General features: G+C 41.6%; 2 protein-coding genes and 1 long non-coding RNA gene across 3 annotated transcripts in view; 1 reads left to right on the top strand and 2 right to left on the bottom strand.

Moving 5' to 3' along the window:
• txlna (taxilin alpha) overlaps positions 1-9,249 on the bottom strand; it is a gene marked incomplete at its 3' end in the record, with an annotated part of 11,764 nt that extends 2,515 nt beyond the window's left edge. Inside the window, exons 1-10 of the mRNA XM_079654590.1 lie at positions 9,036-9,249; positions 7,768-8,221; positions 5,259-5,522; positions 4,600-4,691; positions 3,186-3,356; positions 2,632-2,826; positions 615-734; positions 448-522; positions 255-347; positions 71-166 (exon numbers count right to left, since the gene is read on the bottom strand). Coding sequence (XP_079510716.1) covers positions 71-166; positions 255-347; positions 448-522; positions 615-734; positions 2,632-2,826; positions 3,186-3,356; positions 4,600-4,691; positions 5,259-5,522; positions 7,768-8,212 — 1,551 coding nt within the window. The 5' untranslated portion in view covers positions 8,213-8,221; positions 9,036-9,249. The remainder of the gene's footprint in view (positions 1-70; positions 167-254; positions 348-447; positions 523-614; positions 735-2,631; positions 2,827-3,185; positions 3,357-4,599; positions 4,692-5,258; positions 5,523-7,767; positions 8,222-9,035) is intronic.
• A 1,658-nt stretch (positions 9,250-10,907) lies between these two features.
• On the top strand, positions 10,908-14,595 carry LOC307021017. The gene is made up of 2 exons (XR_013803063.1): positions 10,908-12,599; positions 12,636-14,595. It is a non-coding gene; the product is annotated as an uncharacterized lncRNA (long non-coding RNA).
• Positions 13,902-27,659, bottom strand: kpna6 (karyopherin alpha 6 (importin alpha 7)). The gene is made up of 14 exons (XM_079652724.1): positions 27,503-27,659; positions 24,497-24,633; positions 24,173-24,265; positions 23,910-24,009; positions 22,840-22,934; positions 21,625-21,756; positions 21,442-21,530; positions 21,234-21,333; positions 18,899-19,062; positions 18,744-18,822; positions 17,542-17,667; positions 17,186-17,313; positions 16,481-16,665; positions 13,902-15,317 (listed from the first exon to the last, which is right to left on the bottom strand). Exons 1-14 carry the CDS (start codon positions 27,504-27,506, stop codon positions 15,130-15,132), a joined length of 1,620 nt encoding a protein of 539 aa, XP_079508850.1. The 5' UTR covers positions 27,507-27,659; the 3' UTR covers positions 13,902-15,129.
• Between the last annotated feature and the right edge of the window lie 232 nt (positions 27,660-27,891).

Below are 27,891 nucleotides of genomic sequence, written 5' to 3'. Positions count from 1 at the left end.
CCAATTCCATTCAGTGTAAAGAAGCATTTCTGTTCAGAGTTTGACAATAAAAACAAATGAACTGCCGTACCTCCTCTGCCATCTCCAGCAGAGCCTTGTTGCTGCTCTCCCACCTGGACCGGTACATGGCCGTCTCCTTCTCCAGCTTCTTGATCTTTTTAGTCATCTGTTAAAGGAAATAAGACCGTCACACCCAGCTACAGCTAAACACAAATCATCCTCCCCTCCATCTTACACTCCCCCAGACCCCTCACCTTCTCCATCTCCTGTTTGAACGTGGTGAAGACCTCGTTGCTCTTGGACAAAGTGCTCTGAAACTCTTCAAACTTCTCCGTGTACAGTGACAGCTGCAACGACAGGTTTGATCATGTTAGGATGCAACACGTTAATAACAAAGAGCCAATCACGGTGGAGTTATTAAAGCGGGAGCAAAGACTGATGGGAAACCTGCTGCTTGAGGTGGACTTCCTGCTGCTTCATCAGCTCACACATCCTCTGAGACTCCACCGCTTCTTTCAGCAGCTGAGGAGACGAGGGGAAATAATCGGGACATTAAAGCATAACATCAGGACGTGTATTGAGTAAAGTGTGAGTGCCTTTAAGTGGGTCCTTACGAAGTGTTTCTCTCTGTCGTGGCGCTCCTCCGACTCCTTCAGCAGCTCCTGGGCCTGCTGCAGCTTGGCGTCCACCAGCTGCTGCTGCAGGTCTTTGTGCTTCACCACTTTGTCTATGTGCTGGGGTCAGAGGGAGAGAGCGCCTGTCACACATCCAGTCAAACTGTGGGAAACACTATTCTGAGTTCTAGGACATTCCTTTCAATGTCACCAATTATGCCAAATCCACTTCTTCATGTCTCTTATACATCAACATGTGTCCCCTCTTCTCCATGTCTCTTCTACATCAACATGTGTCCCCTCTTCTCCATGTCTCTTCTACATCAACATGTATCCCCTCTTCTCCATGTCTCTTCTACATCAACATGTGTCCCCTCTTCTCCATGTCTCTTCTACATCAACATGTGTCCCCTCTTCTCCATGTCTCTCCTCTTCTCCATGTCTCTTCTACATCAACATGTGTCCCCTCTTCTTCATGTCTCTTCTATATCAACATCTGTCCCCTCTTCTCCATGTCTCTTCTACATCAACATGTGTCCCCTCTTCTTCACGTCTCTTCTACATCAACATGTGTCCCCTCTTCTTCATGTCTCTTCTACATCAACATGTGTCCCCTCTTCTTCATGTCTCTTCTACATCAACTTGTGTCCCCTCTTCTTCATGTCTCTTCTACATCAACATGTGTCCCCTCTTCTTCATGTCTCTTCTACATCAACATGTGTCCCCTCTTCTCCATGTCTCTTCTACATCAACATGTGTCCCCTCTTCTTCACGTCTCTTCTACATCAACATGTGTCCCCTCTTCTTCATGTCTCTTCTACATCAACATGTGTCCCCTCTTCTTCATGTCTCTCCTACATCAACATGTGTCCCCTCTTCTTCATGTCTCTTCTACATCAACATGTGTCCCCTCTTCTTCATGTCTCTTCTACATCAACATGTGTCCCCTCTTCTCCATGTCTCTTCTACATCAACATGTGTCCCCTCTTCTTCACGTCTCTTCTACATCAACATGTGTCCCCTCTTCTTCATGTCTCTTCTACATCAACATGTGTCCCCTCTTCTTCATGTCTCTTCTACATCAACATGTGTCCCCTCTTCTTCATGTCTCTTCTACATCAACATGTGTCCCCTCTGTGGAAAGAGACTCTGAAAGTTTCAGGAACAAAGATTCTCTCTCTTTTTGATCTATTTCTATAAAAACTTGTCTGAAAATGAGCTGATCAGATTTTGGCCACTTTATGATGTCATAACGATTGTTTGGCTTGTGTAACCATTGGCCAATCAGCAACCAAGGTAACCCCCCCCCCCCACATTATCACCTGAATCTCCTCCTAGAGCACCATTAGGCGAGTACTTTTCCCAGGAATAGTTCCTACAGTTCCTGGGATTTTGCGTTCACACCAAACTGATCTGAAACTAGAACCTTTGTTCCAATTTCTGATTGGCTGGGCGAATTGCAAACCACGGCCCGTAAAACTTTGAAAAGATTTTGTGAAGCCGCCATTTTATTTGCTCGCATTAGCATTATTAGCATTAGCCCAGCGCACCAACAGAGAGAGACTAACTTATGGCAACACAAAAAAAAACATGGGAGCGGTGGAGATGAGAAGGTGTCGGCGTTCTAGCGATTTACCCGGGACTTCATTTGCCTAATCCTCCCTCAGGGAACTTATTCCGGTGTGAACGCGATAGTTCCAGGAAATAAAAGTTCCGGGAACTATTCCGGGGAAAAGTACTTGGTCTGAAAGTGCCTCTTGCATTCTTTGTAACCAAATGTCTCTCAGAGGGGCGTGGGGAGGGGCTCCTTATTTTCATCTAAAGTAACAAACAGAGAATCAGCACTTTGGAAACAGGGCTGAAACAGAGGGAATTATGGGTAATGCTGCAATGATCTGTTTGGTGTTTGGAGCCAAACACTTCAGAGACATGTCTGTGTATATCTGAGACCTATAATATATTGATGAAGAACAGAATAATAGGGGACCTTTAAAGAGAGCTCCCACACTGCACTCACCTCTTCTCTCAGTTTGTACTGGTCATAGAGCTTCTTCAGTTTCTCCGCCAGCTCCGTGTTCTCCTGCCTCAGGCTGGCGTTCCTCTCGTTGTGCTGCTCCATCTGAGCCTGGATGTCGTTCAGAGTCACCTGGAAGTGTGAGGTCACTTCCTTCCTCTTCTCCTCCTCCAGACGAGTCCTCTGCACCCCCTCCTCCTACAGGTGGAAGATGTATAACGTGTGCAGAAGGATTGTTTATGTAGCGTTGCACAATTATCCTGTAGGAAGCTTACTCTTGTTGTAATGCACCTCCACAAAGAAACCTGTCTAAGACCTGGAGTAAATGCATCGAATGAAGAAAGCTAATCGGAGGACTAATAAGCGTATTGACATCTTTTAGATTGTTGCTTTTAAATTGTCTATTGTTTTTACTTGTACTTGTTTTAAGGTGTGTGAGCTGTGTGATTTTTTTGTATGTTTGTTTGTTTGTTTGTTTGTTTGACTGTACAGCACTTTGTGTCTATCCTCCTGGATCCCTTGTATCTAACGGGGGGGTGGGGGGGGTGTTCTGGTACCTTCAGCGTGCGGTTGTGTCGCTGCAGCTCCCGGCACAGACTCTCCAGCTTGCTGCGGGCGAGGATGGCCTTGCTGTGCTCGGTCCTCAGGTTGTCTTTCTCCAGCACCACCTGGTTCTGCTTCTTCTGCAGCACTCGCATCTGCTTTGTGGTGTTACGGTGCTCCTCCAGCTGCCACACACACACACACAGGTTGTTAAGGTGTTTCAATGTCAAACAAGATCCAGCTGGTCTCAGCCTGCCAACATTCAAATGGCAGCTTTCATTTGATGCAATTTGTAATCTCTTTATCATTTGATTACAGCCCATGCATGATATAGCAGTGTTTCCCACATAATTGTATGCTCTTTGTGGGGGCACCGCACCACACCCTGTATTTTGTTTTGAAAATCCACAGCGGAGGTTTGTGTCGTACTATGCGGTGTATTTTGCATTTCTCTCAGTAGCCAACCATCTGTGAGTCTGTCGGCTCGGACATAAACTCCGTAATAAATGTAATCTACATTTCATAAGAGGTTTAAAACCTGTGAGCATTTTAAATCTTATTTGAACTAAATACTTATATAATCTGTAGTTGTATTTGTATTGTTGATGTAATGTGTGAACGAGGCGATTTAGAGAAATTAAGCTGTCATTATTAGGCTGTAATTTGTTATATACTGTTGGAGTGGTGAGCAGGCCTATTGTTTTGGGATATTTGTGGAGTCAGGTGGTCCGTGAGTGTTTTTTATTGGTTAAGTGTCCTTGGTTTGAAAAGGTTTGAGAAACACTGCGCTAATGGATTGTCAAAGGGGGAGCCTTGCTGCGGGGACATTCTACAAATGGCCAGTATGCCCCTGAGAAATGTCTATGCACACGTTAATAACAAATTTTTTTTTTTAAATAGATAAAACAAATTCAAAAAATAATTAATTATTTTCAATTTTTATTTTGTAATCATCTCGCGACCCCCACTCGTGGTCCCGCGACCCCTGGTCTAATGGATAGTGAGGTGGGCTGATGATCGGAAGGTTGCGAGTTCAAATCCCAACTGGAACACCACCGCTAGTGTGCCCTTGAGTAAGGCACTTAGCCCTCAGTTACTCCAGGGAGAATGTCCCTGTCATTTTAACTCGCTTTGGAATAAGGCGTCTGCTAAATTGTAAATTATATTTTTGAGAGAATGAACCCCACAGACCCTCAACTCCGGTGTGTCTCACTCATTAACAACGCAACACAGAGCAACAAGAACGTTGTCTACAGTAGCCATGAACTTGAATGTATTTTCTTATTTGAGGGGTGGGGGGAACACTGATCGTGATTATGATTGTTGCCCTCATGGAGCAGCCCTCCATAGAAGCCACCAGAGTTAGGGTCAGCTGACTTTGCATCAGCCTTTGAATAAAAAGGAAATCCATTTGCGGGAAACACTCACCAGCTCAGCGTACTTCTTACAGAGGCCTGCAAGCTTTTCATCGGGGGTGCTCAGGGTGTTCAGAGTCTGCATGAGGAGAGTGATCTCTTTGCCTGCAGAACAAAGGAAACCAGAGAGGACGGTATAACCGAGCATGTTAGAAAACTGAACAGAAATAGTAAGCATTTAGCAGATTATGTTTCTAAAGTTTCTAAACTAAAGAGTGGTGCAGGAATGTGTCCTAAAACCTGGAAATGAGTCAGCATTTTACCACTTCCTGGTTCCCTCGTCTTAAGGGGAACACAATGCTTAATATTTATGTATTTAATCCACACATGGCAGTTGTTTTAAAACAAAACATGTACACTTATACTGGTTGTTTTTTTCATAGCGCATGGTGGAAAGGAGCAGGGAGAAGAACATCTTATTTGACCTACCCCTTCTTACAAAAAAATAAAAAAAATAATAATGTGAAATAACCATTAAAAAGTAAAATAAAAGCAATATTCTTTCAGTTGCTGTGATATGTTTTTGGTTTAGGCCTACAAAAATACCTCATCACTGCACCACCATTCCAAATATGCTTTAAATTTCAAGTTCATTTTGCAGCATCCACCACACAGTCTGATACGATGACCCAAACAGAATGAAGTCAAGTCGAGACGTATGTTTCTCCTTACCCAGACCCTTCACTTTCTTCTTGTCCTGAGGCTTCTTCTGCTCCTTCTCCCCTCCGTTACCGGCTCCGTTGACTTTCCCCACCGGCTTGCCACCGCCCCTCCGCTCGCTGGTCAGGCCGTTGAGCACCGGGCCGTGTGATTGGCCGTTGGGCACGCTGCTGCCGTCCTCCGAGAGGCTCTCCCGGCAGTAGATGCTGAGGATGTCCTCCAGCTGCCGGCTCAGCGCCTCCGCCATGTCACTCTGAGAGAGGGTCGCCTCGGCAACTACACACAGAGGAGTGGGAGAAACAAGGACTTTAAGAACACTCACGATACATGAGTGTAACACATGCGTCACTTCCGGGCGAAAATTACGGCCCCGCCCACTTTTGGGTGAAAAACAACGCTGTCATTTGAATGGCGGCCAATACAAATTCTGAAGTTTTTGCCAATCCGATCAGAAATGTAAGAAAACCGTGGATTGAACCGTGGATGAAAGAGGTCGATTATGGCCAGTCAGGCAAACATTACATTAAATCATTGGAAATTGACGATCAGGCTCGATATATGGTTAAATTAAAATCAGTAGACGAGGCTGTAATTTCCGCCTGCTGTTACTCTCATGAGCGAAGCGGATAATAATAGTTTTATCATGCCAACAAGCTGCTGTGTTGTTTATTTCTCCTCAAACATTAAAACAAATCCAGAGTTACATGTTTCTGTACTTCCTCTAAGAGCAAAGGAGCTCTGTGGCTTCAGGCTCGATCGCCGTTCAAATGACAGCGTTGGTTTCCCCGAAAAGTGGGCGGGGCTGTAAAGTGACGTAGCTGTTACTCTCATCTATGGACATCGATCGCCTACTGCTATATTTAACCATATATCGAGCCCGATCGTCGATTTCCAATGATTTCATGTAATTGTTTGCCTGTCTGGCCATCGGAATCGGCTCTTTGAAGATCAAAAAATCCACGGTTTTCTTACATTTCTGATCGGATTGCCAAAAACTTCAGAATTTGTATTGACCGCTATTCAAATGACAGCTTTGTTTCCACCCAAAAGTGGGCGGAGCCGTACTTTTGGCTCAGAAGTGACACATGGGTTACTCTCATTAGTGCTGCACGATATTGAAAAAACCTGACATCGCGATTTTTTCCCCCCCTGCGATATATATTGCGTTTTTTTTAACTATATTTAACCGGATCAAAGTATTGTCCTCCTGTACCTCGCTCATTTTTTACCGGTGTTTTGATGGTCTGCAAACTAGCGGTGACTTGCAGAGCCTGCATTTCACTCACTCAAGTACCAAGCCGCGCAAGTTTTCCTTTTGTAGCAAGCAGCCACAGCAGCCCTGCCTCTGTACTGGCTTGTAGTTCGTTTATAGCATAACGTTAGCATTTTGCTTCTGGCGACTAGATTTATGATTCAAAAATTATAAAAGTAGGGTTGACATGTGGAGATTATCCGGCTGAACAAAACGTGATCCCTCTCTTAAATGTGTTTCGACCACAGACCTTATTTCGAGCTATTTTCCAAAATCCTATGGAGAATTTGCATTGGTTTTGAAGAAGGAACCGAAAGAAGTTTACTTTCGGGTTTAAGGACGCGTCACTGCGGCTCTCTATAAGGAGTGAGAGTGACGCGTAGCCAAAACCGGAAGCTGCATACACTCTGGTGGCTACCATTAGCAGCTAACTTTTGTGCTCCGATTTTTACATAAAAATTGAATTAGGGATTATAAACAATTGCTTCAAAGCCACAGATACATTATTAACCTATGGATCAACCGATTCAGCCGCGTTTTTTCTCGTTTTAATGCCATTGAACACGTCTTTTGATCAGATTGATAGCTAGGCTGAGACGATCTTCCGTAAAAGCTCCGTAAAGGTACGTGTTGTGATGTCTGTGTTTGCTTCCCCTGTCGCGAGATCGGATCGCTTAATGATGATAACATACTTAAATAATCTGTGGAGTCTCAGCTTTAATCGGATATATTGTATGTGCAGTTTCTATAAGTAATAAGGGTATCTTTATTTTGAATTCTGTGCTAAAGTGCGTTAGCATTTAAAAAACAAAAAAGAATAAAACCGCACGTCCCTGCGGTGTGGTTATCGCCATGACACGATATATCGTTCAGCCCTAACTCATGTATAGTCAATATGCATTTTTGTAATGACACATGACATTATATGAACTATGTGATTACCTCCACCTAAAAAGCAAACCATTAATCATTTCTGTGGTGACTTACTATTACATTTTAAGTGGCTAATTCATCAAACTGGGATACCAATGAATATCACAGGAAGTATTTAAGCTCTCTATGAGAACATTTAGAAAGCCCTTTAATGTTAAAAAAACAACATAATTGTTTACCTTTCCGATATCAATCATTAAACAATGAACCCTTTGAAGCAGGGAGAAACGCCAACAAAAACTCCCTACTGTTATGTCATGTTATCAATGGTTCTCATGTAACAGTGTCAATACTGTTAGAAAATACAATTTGCAATGTAAATAATTCAGACTCTACCTTCACTTCCCGCCTCATCCTCTTGCGGTGTGTCTGTCTTTGTTGGTGTGTCCTGAGGCGGTGTGTCCGTCAGCTGAGGTGTGTCCGTCTGAGGCGGTGTGTCCGTCAGCAGAGGTGTGTCCGTCTGAGGCGGTGTGTCCGTCAGCAGAGGTGTGTCCGTCTGAGGTGATGTATCCTGAGGCGGTGTGTCCGTCAGCTGAGGTGTGTCCGTCTGAGGCGGTGTGTCCGTCAGCAGAGGTGTGTCCGTCTGAGGCGGTGTGTCCGTCAGCTGAGGTGTGTCCGTCTGTAGCTGTGTGTCCTCAGGAAGTGATTCTGTCAGTGGTGTCTGTACTTCAGACTCTTTAGGGCTGTCTAAGTTGTCTTGTGCAGCTGCCTCCATCACTCCTGCGGTTGCTGGATCCTCACTGCCCTGGGTGGCAGACTCTTCTGTGTCTTGTTTTTTCATCTCTGGTACCTGCAACAAGTAGAACAAACCATAATGTCATACTGGCAATAACAGTGAGGCAAGGTCACAATTAAGGGTTCATGAACACATACTTGAACTATTACTTTTGATTCATAAATACAGACTTTAGTTACACCTGGAGTAACATTGACAAGCTACCCTGCAGCATAAACAGTCATTAAAACACCTTTGACAGCTTGGATAAAACTTAAATTCATCAATAATTAGAACTTACAATACATATGATAGTATTCTCACTCTGGCACTTTTACTTAAGTAATCACAACTTCTTCCACCACCTATTAACAACGCACCAGTTTTTACATACTAACATGAAGTAACTGCTTTCTAAGTATTGGTTCAAGCTGGACTGAAGTCTAGGAGTTATGATTGTTAATAACAGTGGCAAACAATCATAATTCTGGTGCGATTATTTGAACAGACGTTAGCTAACTTAGACATGTTCTAAGTTCTCTCATTAGATACTTAACCTTCTCGTTAGAAAAGCTACCTGTACACACGTTTATAAAACCAGTGTTAGCTTGGCATGTGTACTTATAAATGTCACGGAAAGTTTAAGCTACATTTCCTACCAAGTGTTGCCACTAGCTTTCGTTTCTCCACCTGCTATCGAGCTTTCTCATTGCGTTAGCTAGACAGGCTAACCTCGCTAGCTCCAGATGCGGCTAACAGATATTAGCTTCCACGCCCGCCAGTTAGCTCATATAAACATGACAAATATATATAAAAACAAAGGGCGGACTGTACTTGTGTTTTCCTCTGAATTATATCCATCTATTTGGTGTATAAGGGAGTTGTTTACCTTCAGATTCAAGGAGGAAATAGCTAATGTGAGAACAGCATCAACAACAGCGTGAGGCAGAAAAAAGACTTCCGGTCATAACTTTGGATTCTTTTTCTTCTTCTTTTTCTTCTTCTTCTTCGTGTGCATTCTCTGCCTGATGCCCTGCTGCCATCTACAGGAATTATAGAAATTACTGAGAGCGATGAATAAAGAGAAAATACTTTAGTAAGGACCCAACGTGACAAGGGTGTCACATGAACTTTAAATGTTCTGGAAGGTTCCTTATATAGCTTACTGAACAGTCTGCTGGGTCCTGGGCTAGGTCATTTGATTTTGTGTTCCCATGACAACATGTCCAAGATGTCCATGTGCCAGGCTAACACATGTGACAGAACGAGCTACATTTCAAAAGCTTTTTGTTGTTGTTGCTAAAGGTAAAATTCAAGCCATTTAAGAATTAAAATGTTTACATAACATGTCCTTTATTAAATTTAACCTGTTGTGGAAATATTTCTTGATCAAATTGATATGAAACAAATTAGACAAACATCTCCGTGACACTGATGTCACATCGGAACTTTAACCCTAAGCTTTCACAGTAAACCCAAAGTGACATATAGCCTATGCACAATTAGAAATATGATTATGATCTGCTCAGTTAATTTAGCTGATTCAATTATATAGAGTTAATATGTTCTTATTCTTCAATTCAAAGAATGTTCAAAGTAATTTAAACCAAAACATCATCCTCATTAATTAAGTTATAAATAAGAGTTATTTTACCATTAAAGCCCAATGTGACATATAAGTCACATTTCAGATATTTGACACTAGGGGGGTTATTTGTCAGAAATGTGTTCTAGGTGGTCTATTTAGTCTAAATGATGTTCCCCTTCGGCTTAATTTCCCCAAAAGTAGAAATGGGTCCGGGGTTAAATAAGGAGATTTAAAAAATATAAAAACATATTGAAATGTTACCGAAGAGGATTAGGGCCACATGAAAAAATTGGGCGGGATGTGAATTTATTTATTTTTAAAATCAGAATTCTTACTTTTTTCTGAGAATTCAGATTCTTTTCTCATAATTCTGACTTTAATCTCAGTTTTTTTCTCTTTCACATCCCCACATTTTTTTTTTCATGTGGCCCTAATCCTCTCTGGTAATACATTTAAAAACAATTAAAACATAAGAAATTGTTCCAATTGCCAAATATGTAATGTGACTAAGGGAAAAGTCGAAATTTGCCGGACAATTTAAAAGTCACAATTTGTATTATTAGTCTAAGTGCACATGCATACATTTCTTTGATATCCAACCTGATAGACATTGTTGTTGTTTATTTATCACTTGTTTAATTCATGGGGCGCATTAGACTAAATGATTTCCTTTAAATATAATACAATACAAAATATAGAATATATATATATGTTTATATAAAACCTGTGGTACCCTGAGAGTGCGGTTGTGTTAGAGAAATTTCATCCCACAGGCGATAAGACTGTTAAACACCTGAGCTTGGCTAACTTCATTTTGATTGTTATTTTATATATGTATAGTTTTATGTCTTGTAAATTGTACTGCTAATGAACCTGTGATCGAAGTGTTTCATACATTACATAATTACACCGGAGTGTATGTGTTATGACAATAAACCTTTGGATCTTGAATTTTTAGCAAGTTTGATTTGTTAGCTTTAAATCGGGACAGGTATCCATTAAAATGTTACATCAAATAATTTCATTTCAGGGCTCACACTTAGAATCTTTGTACACAAATGCTTCATTTCCAGCATGGAAGTGCCCACCTTGAAACTAAGGAAAGACATGATAGCTCGTCGGTCCAAAGCTATATATTGTAACATGAACAAATCTTCAGGCAGGAAAGAAAGAAAGAAGAAGCATTTTCTTTAAAGGGTTGCAACATAACTTTATTTGTTTTGTAGAGTATTTCCACTGAACAACTTTAAATTCAATATATTTTCCTTTACATTTTTTATATTGTTGCTGTTTCTTGTATGTTCATGTTTGTGTGTCATGTTCAGTTGAAGTGTACACGTTTCTCGTCACTCATTCATACCGTCGGTAAAGTCAAGTCAAGTCACAGTTCTTTTTTAAAGATGGGTCATTTTGAGCAAAACGGAAATTCATAAACAAGAATGGAGTAAATAAATACATGTAAAAGAAACGAGAGGACCAGAGCAGAGGACTGGTCAGTGATGGCATATGAAAAGGTATTTTTTACAAACATGTAGCATTGTAAACATTTGAAGCAACATTACTTGACCAAGCCGAGCGTGGCTTTAGATTTTGATAAAGACATGAACAGCTTCTAGGACGGAAGACAAGTCAGATTTGAGATATTTAGTGATGTCTGTCCCCTTTAGATAACAAAGGTCCTGATCCTGCAGCCTGACTAGGACAAACCTTTCAACACAATTATCCAAAAATATAGCCCAGAAAATCCTGAGCTGAGCAGAAAAGGCTTGGCTCCTCACCTCCTATTTTATATATTTGTTTACTTCCTGTGACATGTTCCAACGAGGCTTTTTCTCCACTTCTCAGAAGTGATTAGAATTGCATCTGAATCCCTGTCAATGTATCAGAACATACATATAGTTTAACTTATAATACTTTTTAATGTAAATCACTATTTCTGAATCCCAGATGTTATGTTAGAAAAAAAAAAAAAAAGTCAAGTAGTTGCCTCTGTTAGCTCCGCCTCTTAGAGCAAAGGGGGGGGGGATTTAGGACAATATTTATTGCAGTCTTCAGGATCATTTTGCAGATTTCTCTCACTCCCTTAATAGTACTTGAACTTGAGAGAAAACTGAGACGAGAGGGACTGAGCTATTGCAGCTTCTACGGAAACGAAGCCGATTACATCAATTGAATTTCGAAAACAAGAAGTAGACCAATTCAACCAGCCTTCAGGATGACAACACTTTGGTTAAACTATGACAAAACACCTCAGTACCTGCATTTGTCTGCTATGATAGTCGCTTACGTTTCCACAACTTGCATCACATGCCGCGTCTAAGTACATTTCTATCAGCGCAGAGTTTCTCTACACAGAGGGGCCGCAATATCTTTGAATCTTTTCAGATTTTTCACCTCATGAAATCAATGCTTTGATTCCAAATATCTGCAGCTTAGCTTAGCACAGTGAAGCCAGGGGGGGGGGGGGGGGGGGGAGAACAAGTAGCTGGAAAGCCCTGTTTTTTATGCAATTACTCAAGTAACCCCTCCCCTTTTCCAGGTAATTACACTGCCTTAATTCAATTCCTTTGTTTTTAGGCGCCCACGGTAATGCGTGCCACTTTTCCAAAGAAAGCACGGCAAATAATGTAACTTTAAAGATAAGGAAAATAGAGCAGCAATGTTCTGCACAAAACGTGTGCACATTCAAGTAAATAAAAGATAGAAAGAAGAACAAATCTCTAAGTCAAAGACAGACACACGAGAACCTCCAGTCTTTGTTGGTCGGATTGGCACTTTTGTGAATAGGAGTGCATTTTGTTTTTCAGAAATATAAATGTTTTTCCAGGTCGATGCAGTGTTTGTTTTTTCTGTGTGTATATATATGTATATGTATATATATACACACATATATATATAGAGAGAGATTTTTTTTTTAACATTGCAATTCTGGCGTTATTTTGTAGGCCAAGCACAGAATCGGCCATGAAATCCAAGACTTCAGTTATAAATACTGCTCTACACATCTGTCATGGAAAGTTCTTGAAGCTCAATTATTCATGATTCCAACTCTTATGTCTGCTGGGAGCACGCGTGATCTGTGGATTACATCGATCTCACTAACCATAGCTTAGAATAGCCAGATGTAGCAGTATGATATTCTGCACTCTATGTAATAACTAAATAGGAGAAGTTGCTGATTATCCCCCAAAAATTGCAACCATATAACAGAAAATTGTTTGAAAAGAACGATTTTGAAGAGCGTGTATCCCAAACTTGTTATACACGATATCCAATAGTTAAGTCTGTTATATTTGAGTTTGTAATTCTGTTTTTAGTTGCATGATTTGATGCGAAGGCGGGTCAGTAATCCACAGAGCAGACGCAGTCCCAGACGCAGTCAGAGAGTCAATCTGTTCCTCACACAGTGCCGTCAGTCAACATCACACAACATCAGTTCTGCTCCATCCATAAAGCCTTAAACCCTGACCTGGGATCAGCCTCTGTCGCGAGCAGAGCTGATCCCAGGTCAGCGTTTATAGTTGGCTAGTTTAAACCATCGTAAGTCACGTGGCTCGAAACAACCAAAAAGTTTCCATGAGACCTCTGTGCGCACCGAATTCGCCTTTCAAATTCGGGCCAAATCTCTAAAGCAGAAAATTAAAAAAGTAAATGCGGAAAAAGTGCTAAAAAAAAAAAAAAAAAAGCCAAAACGGCAATTTTCACATGAGAGAGAAACAAAACGTTCTCATGAAATAACTTTTTTTTTTTTTTTACTCCAAAGACTATGGAAACTTTTTTTGCTGTTCGCCACTCATCTGTAAGAGGTGTGTGTACAGTGTCTGCTGGTGTTGTATGCAAGTGTGCATGAAGTGTGCGCAAATATATATTTATATATAATGCAAATACATCTTAATTCAAATATATACTCATACTCGAATTTGTGATTAGGCTCGTCACTCGTCTGACATGTATCCCTAGCCAAACCCGGGTTAGTTTTTAGACCCACGAGGGGACAGCCTTTCCTTCATAGGCAGAGGAAAGGCTGTTTACATCACTATCACAACAGACCCATGCTAAATCATCACCAGCTGGAATTCCCACTCCTCCAAGATATAGTGATAAAGAATGCCATAGGTTATATATAGCACTATACAAAACACCACCACCGTCACGACACTTTAAACACCACCAAACCGGTTAGCTGTGGCTCACTTTTTTTTTCTTTTTCTTTTTTTTTACATTTCTTCACACTGTTCTCGGTCTCTCTGTGCCGACTGAGTGTGTGTGTGTGTTTGGCCAGGGATACTCAGTGACTGTACGCAGGGTAATATAACACCATGCAACAACCACACCACGTACAGCTGGGGAGGGAGGGGCACAGCGCCACGTTCACCGGCAGCGTCTTGTTCACTTCGATGAAATCAGAAACTATAAATGTGTCTGGTATTTCACCCTTTAAACTTCTTTAATTTGTTGAAGGATATAAAAATATGAATGCTTTTGCTGCTGTGTGAAGGCACCGTGTCCCCCTTTAACCCCCAGCTGTGCTTTGTTTAATGGTTAGATCACTTCATAATTCATATTGTTATCAATAACACAGCACACGACGAACATTGGATCTCTAACTATACCTCCCCCTCTTTTTCCAATATCTCATCCCAAACCCTTCCTACGTTCAGATACATCTTTACACTCATTCTGAAATGTATCCCGCGAAAGAAACTGTTAATAGAAGGGGGAGAAAATGTTAAATGAAGGGAAAAATAAATCACACTTCTAGCTTAGGTGTGCAGAGATCAGCCCTAAGCCTGAATAAAGAAATCACAAGCACTAAAAAAAAGTTTAAGATAAATAAGTGTCGGGGGGGGGGGGGAAATAACTAAAACAAAAAAGGATCATATATCTGTCGTTTCTCTCTTTTCAATAAGGTCGGACTGACATCAAGAGCTAGGTGTATTTCACCTCATGCACCCCCCCACCCCCCTGTCTGAGGACTTTGCCTGGGGCTGCATGGGTAATCCTGAAAATAGGAATGTCCCGTTGGGGAAAGAAATGAGAGTTTATATAAACCGACCAACCAGCGCTACTGCAGATGAGAGCGTTAGCATGGCAGCTACATGTCTGTGTGTGTGTTTGAAGCCGGGACAGACTCACACTGCAGGGCGATCACTTCCTCAGTGACGCAGTTTCTGTGGATCTCTCCCATTGGCCAGATATCACTGCAGGAAGTCAGTCCACTGCTTTGTAAAAAGGGGGGGGGGGGGGTGTCTGGAGAGCGGGACAGTTTTCCTCCAAGAGGTGCGAGTGTTTGTTAACGGTAGGGGGTCGATGTGGGTTGACCCCGGCGTCTCCATGAGATAAGCAGGTACAGAGGGGGGGTGAAAGGTGTAATTTAGAGGAGAGAGGAGGGGACTTATAGCTGGAAGCCCTCCATAGGGGCCTCCTGCGGGGGGAAGAGGAACTGCTGGTTGGCTGCGTCCACCTGCGGGGCTAGGCTGTTGTCCTCGTCCTCCGTGCCGAAGTAATGCTCGATGAGATCAAAGGCCTTCTGGTAGATCTCCTGGTTGTCGTGGCTCTGGAGGAACTCGATTTTGTCAAGACCTGGAAGTGAAATAAGAGTTAGATCAATATATGTAATTAAGTATCTTTAAACTACCCAAGTAGACTTGTTGCACTACTTTTTATTTTGTATTTCACTATATATGTTGCATTGTTGGAGGAGCTCAGGTCAGAAGATTTTCATTGCCATTTCTACACTGTAGCTTTGTGCATGACAATAAAACTTTGAATCTTGAAAAAGTACTTATGCTTCCATAGTATTTCAAATTCAAAGTATTGGCTATTGGGCGCTTTAACACCGGAGTACTTTTCCCCGTACTTTTCCCGTTTAGTTCCGATAGTTCCTGGGATTTTGCGTTCACACCAAAAAGAGAACTTAGTTCATGAGAACTTTTCCCCCCTTTTTAGTCCCTGCTAGAGAGCAGGTACTTTCATGGGAGAAAAAAGTTCCAATTTCTGATTGGCTGGGCGGATTGCAAACCACGGCCCGTAAAACTCGGAAAAGTTTTGTGAAGCCGCCATTGTATTTGCTGGAATTAGCATTATTAGCATTAGCATTAGCCCCGCGCACCAACGCAGAGAGACTAACTTATGGCAAAACAAAAGAAAACATGGGAGCGGTGGAGATGAGGAGGTGTCGGCGTTCTGGCGATTTACTCGGAAGGCTTCAGTAGAAGCCAGTCCCCAACTCCGGGGACTTCCGGCCGGGGACTCCGGGTGGCAGTATACGCCGTGAAGTTGTTTGCGGCCTGCCAGTAAACCCAAAGCAGAAGAAGAAGAATCGACGTCAGCGGCTTGATTTGCGTAATCTTCCCTCAGGGACTTATTTCGGTGTGCTTTGGGTTTACTGGCAGGCCACAAACAAATTCACGTTGTATACTGCCACCCGAAGTCCCCGGCCGGAAGTCCCCGGAGTTGGGGACTGGCTTCTCCCCAGGATAGTCCCACCTCTCTAGCAGGCACTACAAATGTGGGTAAAAGTTTTCTTTTTGGTGTCAACGCAAAATTCCAGGCACTATCGGAACAAAACGGGAATAGTACGGGTAAAAGTACTCCGGTGTGAACGCGCCTATTGGTCCCAAAACTCTGGTATGATTACTGTTCAAAACAAAGCCACCCTTCTTTCTAACGACATCATCACTACACGTTTGTCTCTGGTAATGTTTCATGCTCCTAATGTTTCCTGTGTGGACACGTTGCAGTACCATATGCTTCTTCGATGAGGCTGCAGTAGGGGTTGACCCCGCTGCCGCTGTTGTCCTGCTTGGCTTCCTGCTCTCCCAGCCTCAGGATGTTCTCCAGCCCGTTCAGAGCCACCTGAACGATCTTAGAGTCCATCACCGTCAGCAGGTCACACAGCGGCTTAATGCAGCCCAGGTTCACCAGGTATCTAAACACAAACACAACACACCATTACATTTAATGACAATGCTAAAGATGGGGATGTTCAAAGATAAACAGAAAGGCTGAGGTCGAGCACCACCCGACTAAAGAACAATTTTTTCCACCAGGCTGTCGGAAGGCTGAACTCTCTCCCCTCCCTCCCCCCCCCCCACTGGACTTTAACACCCCCACACACTCAAATCCAAACCCTTTTTACGCTGCTATGGACAATATTGCAATAATGCACATTCGATGGACAATCTGCACTAATGTGCCTTCTCAAAATATTGAAGTGACTGTTATTTTGTATATATATTGATTTTTATGTTTTTATTTAGGTCTTAAATGGAAGATTGAGAATAAAGTTGACTTTGAAAAAAAAAAACGTTCTCTTAAAGCGTGACTTTTATCTAAAAGGCAAATATTTGTATTTCCTTTTAGTTGAAACTGAACAAAGAGTCAGGCAATATCACCTACATCGTGCCATGAGAGGGGATGATGTAATATATATTGACTCCAAGTCTGACCTGATCTGTTCTGGTGTTCCTCCGGACGTTGCGTTGGTGATGGCCCAGGCCGCCTCTTTCCTGGTTCTGAATTCAGCTTTCTGTAGGATGTCGATCAGCACTGGGAAGATGTTGGCATCAATGACCGTCTGTAGGGCAGGAGAAGTTATAAAATCAGGAACACATCTCCAAAAAGCAGCTTCAGCATTGATGTTATTATTATTAAATAGTATAACAACCACAGCAAACATGGTTGAGGGGGAAAGGGTCAGATAATGAGGTGTGTGTGTGTGTGTGTGTGTGTGTGTGTGTGTGTGTGTGTGTGTGTGTGTGTGTGTGTGTGTGTGTGTGTGTGTGTGTGTGTGTGTGTGCATCACCTGTATTTGTGCTCGGTTTCCTGCGGTGATGTTTGAGATGGTCCAGCAGGCCTCTTTGCGGATGGACTCTTTAGCGCTGCTGAGGAGGTGCAGCAGACAGGGCAGGGCGGAGCAGTTCAACACCACCTGTAACAGAGAGGGGTTGAAACTTGTTTATAAAAAAGGTTTACAATTAAGCATGAAAACCAAATGAAAATGAATACAGATATCTAAAAAGGGAAAACTAAACACCTGTTCAACAGAAGCCCCCAGGAAGTGCGCCGGACTCTGAGGAAAATATTAGTTGTGGCCAAACGGCGGTACTACACTTTCGTATCAGTCGCTGGGCCCAGAAAGACTTTTTCCCATTGACTAACATTGGGAAAGAGACGTCTGTAAATCGTTGGATAATTTTTTTTAAACTACACAGTATGAACACTTGTATAGCCCTTGTTAAAAACATTCGGTCCTCAAGTTGTAAAATGTGCTAATCACATTATTCTGAGAGTTATTTTCCTCGGCATTATGAACGCGGGTCTGAGAGTGGGAGCTCCGGGGGCGGGGCTTAGGGGCAACTCGACTGCGCATGCTCTTTGAGCGCACATACAGGTACTTCTGCTCTGACAGCCAGGTATGACGGGTAATCTGCGACGTTTCGCTCTCAAAAGTTGGGCCATTTTGCCTTCATGCGCCAATGAGCAGCTCTCATAGGAAAGAACGAGACCCCGCCTCCCAGGCTGTATCCAGTTCTTATTATACATCCATGGATCACATCAACTTGGCTCGGTTGCTTGCCGATTTACTGACTGACATTCTAGCTGTTTTTGTCAGGGAATTGAACGGCTATTCAGGGAAAAGGGTCTCCCGCATAATTTTGGCGGAAAGTTATCTGAGTGGGAAGCCTATCTGGCAAGAGAAAATACACTATAATCTACTTTGAATTAAATCAAAATATAAAAATGTATCATAAATAATCTGATTCTGATAAATGGTTAAATTTGACTTAATTTGACCATGGCTGCCCCTTTTGAAGTTACCACCACCAGTTTTTATTTTTATTTTTATAAATGGTGCTTCAATTCCACAGATGTATCCCACATGATGACATTTCAAAATCTGAATTGACCCTTTATTTAAAAGTAATACTCTCATCGCTCTCACGTCTTGTTGTATATTCACAAACACCAAGAATGAGAATTATGTACTGAACCATAAACTCTCACCTGTGTTTGGATGTCGTCTCCAGTGACGATGTTTCCTACAGCTCTCAAAGCAGGCGAGGCCACCTTGTAGTCCGTGTGCCTGCAGAAACAAATTGTAAGTATCTACGGGTCATATTTACGGTGAGACAGGCAACAGAGAGTATAGCTGGACTCACATGAGCAGCTCTACAAGACGCCTGCAGACGCCAGAGTCGATGACGGCTTGGATCTTGTCGTTGGGGCCGTCGGAGAGGTAGGACAGGGCCCAGCAGGCGTCTGCCAGCAAGTCTGGGTCGCTGCTAAATAAAAGCCTGGAGAGCACGGGCAGACAGGGTGACACCTAGACAGCAAAGACATAATGCTTGATGAAAAACAACATCACTTTAAATACGCCCATAAATCACACACGATCGACAAGTCAACCTTCTCAGAGCAGCTTAGCTACGTCATGTTGGTTGAAACACATTTAAGAGACGGCTCACGTTTTGTTCAGCCGGATAATCTCCACATGTCTACCCTACTTTTATAATTTTCGAATCATAAATCTAGTCGCCAGAAGTAAAATGCTAACGTTGTGCTATAAACGAACTACAGCAGGGTCGCTGCTTCAACGTCACGCCAACTTAAGATCCATATTCAAACCTACAGATTCTAAATGGTACGAGTTGAAGCGTTTGTTTGAACGGTCTGCAGGAGGTAGGGACTTGCTTTCAAGCAGAACAGGGCGAACAAACTTAGAGGAGTGTTTACGTGTTCGGCGTAATGACGTACAACGTCCTCCACGACTTCTGTAGTCCTATTCAGCCACTTGGTAACAACCATCGTTTTTCAGACACGTAAACTCTTCAGAAATCACCAGTGGGGTCACTGCTGATGGATTTAATGTCGTAGAACAAAACGTGATCCGTCTCTTCAATGTGTCTCAACCACAGACCTTATTTCCAGATATTTTCCAAACTCCTATGGAGAAATCTCATTGGTTTTTTGTCGAAGGAACCGGAAGTGGTCAAATGCTAACTTCCTGGTTTTAGGACGCGTCACTGTGGCACTCTATAGGAGTCAATATTAGCCATGACTTCTATCCTAGAACTGCCGCTTATGTAGACCATTTAAACAGACTGTACGTTATTGAATTACACTTTCATAAGACGACCATGTCTGTAAATAAATAGTATAAAGTTACAAAACTTTTCTAGCACTGCGTCATTCGATCTCCAGGGTAAATATTACAGCGACTACTTGGTAGATCTGAGAGTCTTTAATGATGTTTTGCAATGCTATCCATCTTATTTCAGTAGTAGATGTTTTGCATGGATTGAACTGAACAGCCTACAGAGAGGCGAAGTCCCTCCCTTTCCGGTGGAGCTCCTTGGGACCTTATTTCGGAAAAAGTATGTATTGAAGTCAATGGAGAGAGAAAGATTATCTTTCGATCCCGTTTGAATTGAGCCACGAATTACACATATGAAGTTTGTCAATTTAAAAGAGAATTTTGCAAGTTAAAAAAATAAAACTGTGAAGTAACACTTTTTTTTGTGTGAAACCGCTCAATGAACTACATCTCACAAGGGGAGTTAGTCGGTTCCATAAGAGCCAGCATGCGGGACCGGGATTTGTAGTCTTTCTAGTTGCGTATTTTTTAGAGATGTCCCGATCCGATCACGTGATTTTCAAAAGATCGGAATCAGGAGAAAAAAAATCGGGGATTTTAAATACTTTTTAAAAATTTTGTATTCAATGTTACAAAACAAAAATGACCATGTTCAAGTCTTAACGTCATCCTGAGGCCTTAGTTTTGGTTTCAAATTACAGAACATCATGTATGTGTTGCTTCTTTGGGGCTTGTTTTCATAGACCTGCTTATTTCTCTCAAATCTGGCAACAGAGTGGGCAGTGTCTAATTGTAGCAGTAAGCTAACGAGTACTGAAAGCTTTATTTTGTTTTGATCCAATGCTGCACAACTGAACTGATCCAATGCTGCTGTGAAAGAAAGAAGCTATATCCATGTTGGATAGAATATCCAATTGAAATAAAAAAATAACCTTAAGGGACAACTTGAATGCTTTTTTTTCTCTTAATGCATTGCATAAAGATCGGATCGGGAAAAATCGGTATCGGCAAATTGTCAAAATCAAATGATCGGAATCGGATCGGGAGCAAAAAAAGGTGATCGGGACATCCCTAGTATTTTTCATAGTCTTATATTTCAACAGTTTTACGATAAACTGACTTTTTTGACATGGAAATTATTTTTTAAGATTGACAAACATCATATGTGTAATTCATGGCACAATTCAAACGGGATCAAAAGATAATCTTTCTCTCTCCATTGACTTCAATACATCATTTTTCAAAAATAAGGTCCCATGGGTCGGAAGTAGATGGGCGGGACTTCGCCTCTCTATTTACCAATATGCTTGCTGTGGCTTCTACATGTTTATGAAGCAACATGTTGAAAATCCATGATCTAAAATGATCAGAGTTTTTGTTGTTGACTTCATCATTGGTACCTTTTCAAACGCAGGTGGAGGGTTTTTTCCTCTACACAGATTAGACAGAGCCCACACTGCGTTCCTAGTCATGGTCAATCTAGTGGATTTGGTCAGAAGCCTGAAATGACAAAGGAGAGCAAAACTCATGAGGGGATCAGAAATATCTGAAACACAGGTAGGAAACTCAGGGCCTGAAACACTACAGAGGCAAAGAGGATGGACTTACATTAATAATGGTGGAAGAATGTCGCAGTTCAGCACGTAGTCTCTGCACACCGCACTGTCCCCTGCAATATTACCCAAGGCCCAAACAGCCTGCAGGAAGAAATAACATTAGGTATAAGAGAATAGAACAAACAAACACAAGCCAAGATGGACATGACACATCTTACCACACACTGTGGGTTACCTGTTCTTGGACATCTTCAAAGTCCGAGTTCAGTAGTTCGATGAAGATTGGCACCGCTCCGGCCGCAATCACAGTCTTCGTCTGCATGGATGTGCCGGATGCTATGTTGGTCAGTGCCCACGCTGCCTCGAACTGCAGGGCAAACAATGATGCAGGAAAATCAGATGACATTTCAAATATACTTTACCACGAAGCCTGAACAGAGAAAATCATGTTAGGTCAACAAACGATCAATTCTATTTTAGTTAGTGTTACTTTTCAAGCATTCGAAATAAGCGCTAACAACTCAATGCTCAGTGCCGAGCTGTAGAAATTATACAGTTAAAAACTAGTCTTTTATTCTACCCAAGTAAAAAATGAATTTTTTGACAACGTTACGAGCGAGCATGCCAGGGGACACAAATTGTATTATTTACACCTAAGGTACACAAGTTATGCATCGAGGATAGAGAGGCGAAGTCCCGCACATCTACTGTATTGAAGTCAATGGAGAGAGAAAGATTATCTTTCCATCCCGTTTGAATAGTGCCACGAATTACACATATGATGTTTGTCAATCTTAAAAAATCATTTCCATGTCAAAAAAGTAAGTTTGTCGTAAAACTTTTGAAATATAAGACAATGAAAAATACGCAATTATAAAGACTACAAATCCCAAAATCCCGGTCCCGCATGCTGGCTCTAACGGAACCGAGTAACTCCCCTTGTGTGTGTGTACAGCTCTCAACATGCTCAGACTTGGAGTGATTTTCACCTCTTTTTATACTTTTCGCCTCATTCTGAAAGAAAGAAGTGAAATGTGCCAACGTGACGGCCGTCTGGGTGTGTGGTGCGAGACGGGAGATGTAGTTCATTGAGCGGTTTCACAAAAAAAAACTGTTAATTCACAGTTTTATTTTTTTAACTTGCAACATTTTCTTTTCAATTGACAAACATCATGTGTGTAATTCTTGGCACAATTCAAACGGGATTGAAAGATAGTCTTTCTCTCTCCATTGACTTCAATACATACTTTTTCCGAAATAAGGTCCCATGGAGGTCCCCGGAAAGGGAGGGACTTTTTCTCTCTATGGTAACTGAACGAGAGAGTAATGTCAAATGACAGTACATTTGACCAATTATATCTTCCCTCTACCCGCTGTGAAGCTTTTCTTGTTTCCATAGCAACAACAACTTCGACCTCTCTATGGCCTAACCGTGCGAGTACAAACTGACCTGGAGTGTGCAGTTGGTGCTCATCTTCAAGAACTCCACAAATCTATCCACTACTCGAGCTGTGTTTATAACTTCATCAATTGGAGGGTTTGGCTCTGAAAGAAGGGAGGTAAAGACAATGGATGTAAGTCATCTTGTTTGGTTCATTGTGACCTCATGACTGACAGCACAGTTGTGTAGATTCACTGTTAACCCTTAGATGCACTTAGAGTGACTGGACCCTACACTCTTCCATAAGTGGGTCAAAAAGGACCTGTATTAGAATAATATGTGTTTTTATGCCATTTTTGGTTAAGAAAAATCACTTGCATAATATTTAGTATTATATTTTGGTTCACACTAGAAATATTTTATAATTAATTTTTCACTATTTATAATTGTAGACATTTTTTTAACATTTTGAAATAAAAAAACGTTTTGAACATATTGATGCAAAGATCGCTGCTATTCTGAGACCCTCACAGTATTCCAGTCTCTTTTCAAAACTCATCTCTTCTACTCTTGTCTACTCATAGCCCCCCCCCCCCATCAATCCATGCCGGTTGATCAAGTTTGATAGTCCTATACCCCCCCCCCCACCCTAACCTTCCCTTATAGTGTAAAGCGGTGTTGAGTCCTTGAAAAGCCCTATACAAATATAATGTATTATTATTATTATTATTATGATTATTATTATTATTATTATACTGACAGGTATCAGATCTGGCTGTGTAAAATAATCTTCCTGAGAGGTGTCACGTGTGATGTCATCTGTGTGGTCTACAGTGAATGTGTTCCTGACAGCAACAGGTGATAAGAATCAAAGGTTCCCATAGGATCCCATAGGAAAGGCATGCGGGTCATTTTTGACCCACTTATGGAAGCTTGGGGTAGTAATACAAAAACTACAATTTGTTCAAAATGTATTCAATTTAAATTTCAAATGTGAATGGCATGATATCCAAAACATGTTTTTTGAGGAATAGCTGGAATATGAAATGATACATTTTTTTTAAATTACAAAGATACCTCAAGGAAACCTCACCGGGTCCAAAAAGACCCACTTTTGCATCTAAGCACACGATAAATACCTTTGGAAAGTAGTTTTCTGAACTTTTGTGTTGTGGCGAGCTGAAGCTCTGGGTCCTCCGAGAAAAGCATCTCAACCATTTCCTTTGTAATGACACCTTCCTGCAACAACACATAGACAAGCATTTTCAAAACTTGATCCACTGACTCTTCTCAACCTGCAGGCTGGAAGAAGAACTAGACTACAACAATCAAAACAATGTTCCTGTGTGAGCTTCTCTTTATCGATTTTGTGTGAAAGGTATTAGGAGAAATAGACACTCACTGTAACTGGAGAGCTGAGGTATGAGTCCACGAGAGGATTCTCAAACATGGCTTCCTCTTCATTGAGAACGTCCACATTCCTCCTCTTGAAAAGCTGTGAATATAAGATAGTTGGAGACCACAAGACACAGTTAAGCCAGACCATGTTGAGTGTGCATAAATGACATCCTGAAATAATGTCAAACAGAGAGATAATGAGTGGGATTGATAGGTTTGGTGTAGGTATAAGACAATGTGAAAATATCCCAACTATCCACTCAATTAGGGTATCTATCACACCCCAAAATCACATCCTGTTTCATCCCATCCCAGTTTGGTTTGATACCTGTTGTTCTCGTTTCTGTTTCCTGAGTTGGATGCCCTCCTCCTCTCTCCTGCGCCTCATCTCCTCCGGGTTCAGTGCTTTGTTCTTGTAGCGGTTCATCCTGTAGTTGTTGTCTTTGGCCGGACTGGCTGACGGCTCTGATTGGACACAAAAAAAGGTAGAAATCAAGATTAAGAAACAACACAATGTTTGCTTCAAGTTGATCTTAACATGTTTATCATGTGTAGAGAACATTAAGTGAACAGAGCAGAGGTTGCGCTAGACTTTTTCACTGCCCGGACAGGATCGTAACATTTCCGGGGGGGGGGGGGGACGACGACGACGACGCACACTCGCTCGTGAACTGTTAGCGCCATGTTATGATGATCTGTTCGGCAAAGTTAGGTTTGGAAACCATATCCTTTCCTTTTAGGGAGGGCATGCATAATAACACGGCACAACACTAGAGCCCCGCTGCGGGGAAACTTTGGCGCTGTTCTGAGTTTGTTCTAATCTGTCAAAATGACGGACGGCTTTCAGAGTTTTCCGTCAGTTAAAAAAAAACAACGTCATAGACGGAAAACATTCGGTTAACGCGACATCTGGAACAGAGTATGTTTCATCACTAAGAATAGGTCCAGATAATGACAGAGCATGTACACCGGTCTATTTATAAAAGCTTGCATAAATACACTCGTTGAAAATGGACTACACATCCCAAAAATGCACACACACACACACAGCAATGCTATTCAGTCAGCTGGCAGGCAGAACAAACCTCTTTATGCAATAGAGTTAAATCGCAGAGTTAGCGTAAAGTGGTGCCCACACACAGGACAAACTGCCCATTCTCAGCATTTGTGCAGTCATGCCACCAGAAAAGGGCACTGTGCAGATCCCTGAGTCACCCAGGGCTACAGGGGAGAGAGAGAAGCAGGGACAACTTTGAAACCTGCCACCAACACACGGTGGTGCCAACTTTCTGAGCCAAAAGCCCCCCCATTGTAACAACAGGAGTTTACAAGGGTAAATATTAGAACAAGTGGCTCAAATTGAGGTCATGTTTTGGTTTGAGGCCATTAGCACAACCAGCCTGATCTAAAGCTTATGCATGTGTGTAATGGGCCCAGATGGTAAAGCCACAGGCGAGTACAGGTTGTGGCTGGATGCTAATTTCTGTACTGTGTTGGTTGTACTAGCTGCTGTATGTGAACTGCACCCACTGTTTACTGGTGGGGCTTGATGGCACAGAAATAGCACTGCAGAGGATGAGTCTGTGTTGGCATTCCAGAGGAGACCCTAACTACAGCAAGGAGTCTCTGAAGGAAAAAGAGTAAAATGGGGAGAGGTGTTTTAGTCTAGATTCAAATGAGATCATGTAGCTACCTAAACCTAGTGGTATTTAGCCATAATGATTGATTTGTCTTAGTTTTGGGATTTTAAGTGAGCTTCTACGGAGATTTCTGCCACAACCAAAGCCATAGAGTAAAAGCCCTTTGCTGTAGGGCGGTGGAAGAAGTTTCAACCGCAGATATATCAAAACAAATCAAAACATCTGTGTTGCTTCATAGCATCAATTATGTTTTAACCAACAGCTGACCTTGGTGACAAATTGAGAGCGATTCAAGTTAAGGACACTTTTCCAACATAAAAACAAAGGGAACCTAAGAGACATCCTGTCACAATAACAATGACCTCATATCTGTTTGTATGTCATATTTCCAGGTGACATGTAGAATTAAGCAAGAAGGTTTGGGACAGTTTGAACATACACGTTAAAAGTAAGTTCACACTAAATTGAAGAATACTGAGGGCTTGAAAACACAAGCACAATCCCAGTCCTAGGGAATAGTCTGGAAAACATGGCGACCCCCGGTGTCCCACACGTGAGTACAGTGTGTTGTCAGATACGTCTAAACTGTCAGAAATATGGATTTAACTAGGTTAATTATTTTATTTTATATTAAAAAGTTTGACAACACGAACTGAATATAATCATAGCAACAATAACTTATGGTTCAACTGTATATACACAATATAATGCAGTTTGCCATATGTTCATATCAAGTTTTTTATATATTTGGTTTAAATATTTTGTCTTTATTTTAATCAATGTTAAATCGTTTTTGAAAAAAGGTTCTTTCAATAACTGATATCTTCTCTTACAACTTATTTCCTTATGTTTGCAACACCAATGCAAAGTCTTTGTATCTGTAAACGTACCTGGAAATACACTGAAATTCTGATTCTGAACTGTGTTGAAAGACATGGCTGTAAAAGAGCTAATATAGCTTAGCTAGCGTTAGCTGCTACGCACACCCATCTGCGTCTAATAAATACGACTATTAAAATGTGTCATCTTATTGATGATATCTAATTACCTTTTCTATGTGATTCAAAGTATAATGGCAAATAACAATCTCTCTACCCACCACAAAACACCTTACACACAGCTAACGCTACACAAGGTTTGACATGCACACTACGTAGCATTAGCTCAACAGCTAACATTAGCAACAGTTGTATGCAAAGAAACACGACACCCGGAGACATTAGAAAATGAAACTTTAAAAAGCTGGCAAGCAAGCAGATCTGTGGATATAACTCATATTTAGATATAGGCAAAGTTTAGCTATATGCTTCGTGTGTCTTCCTAAATCCTAAAAAGCTGGTGCTAATTAGCTTAGCTATTAGCCACGTTTCGTTAAGTGGGGTAACAAATAACCCTTTCTTTGGTTATAATTAGTTATATGACATATTATACATTATGAAACACTGACCTAAGACTAGATAGTGAGCTGACAGAATATTTACGAAGATAAATAGCATAAAACAGCAACTCAATCTGCGCTAATGTTACTACGTAGCATCTTAAACTAGAGTTAGCTCCCTAGGTAGTGAGTTAGCTACGTCTTTAGCTAAACAACAGTGACAGGATACTTTTATGTTCTTTAATCCCAATTTAGAAACCCGGATTTGTAGCTCCTAAACAAGTAATCTGTACCCTCGATTTGTCCAACAGCTTACCCATTATGTCGTGTTGAGTGTATCAAGTCGTGAAGATTGGAAGTAATTTTAAATCCTTTCTCTCTCCTAGCTTTCCAGAATTTGCTCCTGTAAGCAATATGTCTGCCGGAGACGGAAACGTCAAAATATAACAGCACTAACAGCTTCCTGCCAGCAGGGGGCGCACCAGTTTCACAAAACACTCCTCCTCACATTAAGCCACCATAAGATAACAAGAAAGCTGCCAAACTCACATATCAATCAACAGTGGTGTAAAGTAGCCAAATAGATCTACCCAAGTACTGTACTTTAGTACCATTTTGAAGAACTTGTACTTTACTTGAGTATTTCAATTTGTTGTTACTTTGTACTTCTACTCCACTACAATTCAGAGGTAATACCTTTAACTA

Source organism: Notothenia rossii, assembly GCF_949606895.1.
Source record: "Notothenia rossii genome assembly, chromosome: 10".
In the NCBI taxonomy this organism is placed as follows: Eukaryota; Metazoa; Chordata; class Actinopteri; order Perciformes; family Nototheniidae; genus Notothenia; species Notothenia rossii.
Note: the sequence above shows the minus strand (reverse complement) of the source record. Positions and strands in the feature narration are given on the sequence as shown.

Bases quoted from the DNA above. Each gene is read 5' to 3' on its own strand.
- kpna6 (XM_079652724.1), bottom strand. The intron at 21,334-21,441 runs GTAAGTCCATCC...TTGTCATTTCAG, and splicing joins ATTCTTCCACCATTATTAAT to GCTTCTGACCAAATCCACTA. The intron at 18,823-18,898 runs GTGAGTCCAGCT...TTGTTTCTGCAG, and splicing joins CGTCTTGTAGAGCTGCTCAT to GCACACGGACTACAAGGTGG.